General features: G+C 42.5%; 1 protein-coding gene across 1 annotated transcript; it reads right to left on the bottom strand.

Annotated features, from left to right (window-relative positions):
* Positions 1 to 589: 589 nt before the first annotated feature.
* On the bottom strand, positions 590 to 4,411 carry irx1a (iroquois homeobox 1a). The gene is made up of 4 exons (XM_085918335.1): positions 3,902 to 4,411; positions 1,829 to 2,891; positions 1,588 to 1,663; positions 590 to 1,002 (listed from the first exon to the last, which is right to left on the bottom strand). Exons 1-4 carry the CDS (start codon positions 4,142 to 4,144, stop codon positions 927 to 929), a joined length of 1,458 nt encoding a protein of 485 aa, XP_085774461.1. The 5' UTR covers positions 4,145 to 4,411; the 3' UTR covers positions 590 to 926.
* Between the last annotated feature and the right edge of the window lie 385 nt (positions 4,412 to 4,796).

Here is a 4,796-nt window from a genome sequence, read left to right as displayed (position 1 = left end):
AATGCACGGTTTTGGTCGTCGACGCAGTACCCAAAGTTGATTTATAGTCTAACGATCACTATCAGCCTCTGCACAGACAACATCCCCAAGCACTCACCGTGCTCCCAACATCAACAATGTCAGTCTGTCCCTCCCCCGAAAAAAAAAAAAAAAGAAAGTATTAATTATTTATCTACAAATCGACATCTCCCTCTGACAGATTAGATTTTAACCATTTGATTTTGTTTGGACTGGGCGTTCCCATATTATTACTTAATGACCTTCCCAGCTGCTCCTGTCCATTTTCTGTCACTAGCAACCATCTGGACACTTATTAGCACCTCAATGCATCCACGCTGCTTTCCTCCGAAACTTGAATAAAATTAAGCATGCTGTTACAGACTGCCAATATTTTTCTACTCCCAGCACCCAATACACATTCAATTGATAATCTGCCATAGGTCGGTATTAATAATAATAATAAAAAAAAATAATAATAATACAAGCTTTCTGTTTTCTTATAATTCCAATATTTAGTTTATTAGGCAAAATATACGATCTGGACAAATTCCTTCAACGTTTCGTATTTACAAATTTAGATCACATGATATTTACATTAAAGAAGGACACCATAAACACAAGATATAATAATATTATATTAATAATAACAACAAAGTAAAAAGCCTACCAAAAATGACCCCGTGTCTTTGGGTAAAATTGGGAGATAGATTAACAGTATAGGTGTGATTATAGGCTGCACAACAACATCCATTTCTCCATCCACAGGATATTACCAAATAACGCCATTTGCTCTGTACCGACTGCAAAGACTGAATGCTAAAGGCTGCGTCATAATTTCTCATTGTCCTTTTTGGGAGGTGCAGTCTTTTTTGTCATCTTCTTTTCAAGCACACACCAAACAAAAAAAGAAAAGAAAGATAGAAAACTCAAGCCGAAGAGAGAGCAGTGAGGACCCGTTGTGTAGCGTCCTGTGGACTCCTGGCGCTGGAAGGCAGGGATGATCTGAATATAGTAAAACATGATTGCATGAATAATAATAATAATAATAATCAACCTGCTTAAAAATAAAAATGCAAGCTCAACTCTAATGAATCAAATATGATTTCTCTGCCATGGGTGGGGAAGGGGGCTATTTTGTACTTGAAACAGAGGTAAACCTTTTTCTTCCCTCTTTCCGTGAGAGTGCTCCCATGGGCTCCGGGACTCCCAGGGGTCTTTAGCGAAAGCACAGCCCAGACAGAGCCCGTTTTACTCGGTGACTTGATAAGTAGCCACACTATCCCCGCAGGGCGAGGAATTAAAGGGGGTGTGGGATGAGAGTCAAGACCCCTGTCACTCGCAAAGCAAATTGTGCTTTATTTGTTTTACTTTCGAGTCGTTTTTTTCCTATCCCGTTGCACATTATTTGTCTGCTAATTATCCGTGCTGTGTATTTACCACAATCTAAAACTGGCATGCATATTTAATGAAACACCTTCTATTTCATGAATACAAATACTTATACTTTTAATTGTCACGATTAAATTCGTTTTTTTTTTTTAAATAATTAAAAGTTTTTTAACAGCACTTATTTTTTTTAAATCTCACCTGTCATGAAGGGGTCGAAAAGAAGGCTTCAGGGTTGGTGTTGGAGGTGAATCGCATCGTACACCATTTTCATGTTCTAAAAGAAAATAATATTAACATCAATCAATTGACAGATTTTCCCTTTGGTTTTTCCTAACGCAGTGAGATTATTTTTATAATAAACTAATGTTGGGCCCATATGTTTATTGCAATGAGTTTGCTGTCAGATCCTATTCTAGGAGTTATGTTGCCATGTTCTCACCTATGTGTTTGGGACTGTCCATTGGGGCCTTGCTGTCTTGGCTGAGGGCCGCAGCAGCTGCTAGAGGGGACACCACCACTGACGTCGGCTGCTGCTGCTGGGGCGCCAGGTGGTGGTTTTGGTGTTGGTGGTGGTGATGGTGACTCCCGAGAAAGGATCTCACGTTGAGCAGGGAGTTCTGACCCAGAAAAGCCCCGTTTGTCCAGTTGTGGAACTTTCCAATTTGGCAAGTGTACAGTCCGTGGCTGGGGAGGAAGGCGGGGTGGGCCTGGATCTGAGGGTGAGAGGGGGGCACTGGTCCAGAAGGAGACGTAGGTTTCTGGGCCGAAGAGTCAGGTGTCGTGGCGGTTTCCGCTAACGACCATATTTTGGGCTTATTGTTTGAGGGCAAGGGGAAGCCCCCAGGTCTATCCGGTGAAAGTACCCGTGTGGTGTTGCTGGTAGTGTCCGAGTTGTCTTTGCAGCCTGGATGTATTGAAATGGAGCTTTTTGATTTGTCCAAGGCCTCGTGGCCCTGCAGGCTGAAGGCCCGTCTTTTCTCCAAGCTGTCCTCTGCGTCCCCATCGCCTCTGTGCTCCCTCGTGCCCCCGTCGGTGGATTTATCATCATCATCCTCATTACTCTGATCCCCGTCGTTATCATCTATTTTGTCTATATCTATGCTCTCCAAGTCAATCTCCTCCTCATCCTCATTTTTCTCTGCCTCGTCCCCGCTGCCGAATAAATTGCCGTCCTCCCCGTCCTCTTTGCTCCTGCTCCCCCATGTCACCTTGTTCTCCTTCTTCAGTCTCCTCCTGGCGTTAGCGAACCAGGTGGAGACCTGCGTCAGGGTCATCTTGGTGATGATCGCCAGCATGATCTTCTCCCCTTTAGTGGGATAAGGATTCTTTCGGTGCTCGTTAAGCCAGGCTTTCAGGGTGCTGGTGCTCTCCCGTGTTGCGTTCTTAGGTCTGGCCGGGTCCCCGTACTGGAATTGACCATATGGGTAGAAGGCAGGAGAGGTGTGAGCTGCGAAGCTGGCAGGGTGGACGCCAGGACTGTCCTTCAAGTCGTATTGGGATCCCTTCAGGAGGAATAACGGGCGTCATGATTATATGATTATTTTAAATAACTACAAACGTAGCACACGCTTTCCTGTGACATATGTAATTAAAGTTGCATGAGAGAAATAAGAATAACTTCATAAACATAATAGAATGGAAGAATGCTGCCTTTATTGTACTGCATGCATGTGTACACAACAAACTTCCACGAGTGCTCAAAACTTTTCTCAAGTTCTTTTTCTCTGTCAGAGCAGGATGATTTGTAAAGCAATTACAATAGGCTAAAATCTAAGCTGTTTTTAAATATTGTGATACACATCAACTCAAGCATTTGAAAATAATTATCCCCTTTTTCAGCTGTTTTGGCAAATGTTTTTCATGCATTCGTTAGGCAATGTATTTATTCACATATCGTATTCTTTTTTATTTGAAAATTATGTCATTATATTATTATTTTATCTCAGAATTATGCACGGCAGTTCTAATTTACAGGAACACACAAGAGAATACACACATGCAAATAATTTGTCAAAAGTTTCATCAAAGCTTGAATATAATTATTTTTGAGCACTTAACCACCTTGTTTTATTTCAAAGACCTATGAACACCATTGTGGTTGAAAAAATTCTGACATTTCATGGCTACCATTATTATTATTATTATTATTGTTATTATTGTTATTACTATTATTATTATTTTTATTATTCGTAGTAGTAGTAGTGTTGCTATTATCGTTATTATTATTCATGCAATAACAAAAACATCTGACCTATTATTTTGTCCTTGGTTAACGGGTTAAATTATTAAGCGTGCTACAGCCCTTGTACTAAAGGAAAATTTTTAAATTACGAACACAAAACCTTTTGACATTATTTAGTTTGTTTTTCTTGGTGTTGTTCTTTTAGCAGTTGGTTAGTTGTTTTTTTTTTATTTTTTTATTTTGCATGGATCTAGTTCATCTGGTACACTTAAAGACAGTTTAGAGTTTACCCCGAGCGGAATTAAAGAACATTTAAACACAAGTTCTTACCATTTGTGAGAAAAGAGCCAGATCCGCACTGGTGTAAGGTAGGAAAGCGCTGTAGTTGTGCGCGTACGGGTTGGCGTACATGCCCAACACGGACGTGACGGCCGCGGCGGTGGCTGACGGACTCCCTCCGATTTCTGTGCTCCCTCCCCGGGAGGAAGGCGTTAGCACGCCCGCCCTCTCGCTCCCGTAAACAGCCTGGGATGCACTTAAGTACTGCGGGTACCCTAGCTGGGGGAAAGACATCTTCCACCGCCGCCGTATTGACGCTCTGCACTGCGCGGAACGTCCACAAACTGTGCGTAAAAAAGTGGGCACGGAGGTTAAAAAAAAAAAAAAGAAGAGAAACAGACCCAATGAGTTGAAGGGGAAAGTATTCAATGCAAAGTTAGAGCTACGACTGACATGCGGCGGTAGGCAGTGGAAACAAGACTCTCTTAAATCTCAGCTTCGTCTCTCTTTGGCTCGCTCAAAGTCCGCTTGGATGTGATGTGATCACCAATTGCGCACAGACTGACGCGCCTGGCCCTGAGGTCTCCAGGCTGATCTCTCAGATACAATTTGAAGTTGAAGCTTTGATTGGCATCCCCTACTTGAGCCGACAAGCTCCTCCTAGTTTGGAGCAATGTGGGATAATGTGAATATGAAGTGAGCGCACATTGGCTGAGGCCGCTCTCTCTCCCCTCTTCCTTGCTCGAGCGCCTCTTCCTCCCCCTTTCTCTCTCCAGCCGTGTTTGGACTTATTGTATGTTAAATGTTCAAGCTTTAGAGTCCATTCAACGACGGCTTTGATTGTTGTATGACAACCTGTCGACGCGATTTTACAGCTGTCCGACAGCAGGGGAAGTAAACCCGTTAGAGGAAGGAACTTACTTTGAATACATTTAAATTGAAATCA

Source organism: Syngnathus leptorhynchus, chromosome 8 (genome assembly GCF_054491065.1).
Source record: "Syngnathus leptorhynchus isolate UIUO chromosome 8, UIUO_Slep, whole genome shotgun sequence".
In the NCBI taxonomy this organism is placed as follows: domain Eukaryota; kingdom Metazoa; phylum Chordata; class Actinopteri; order Syngnathiformes; family Syngnathidae; genus Syngnathus; species Syngnathus leptorhynchus.
This window is presented reverse-complemented; position numbering and strand designations above follow the sequence as displayed.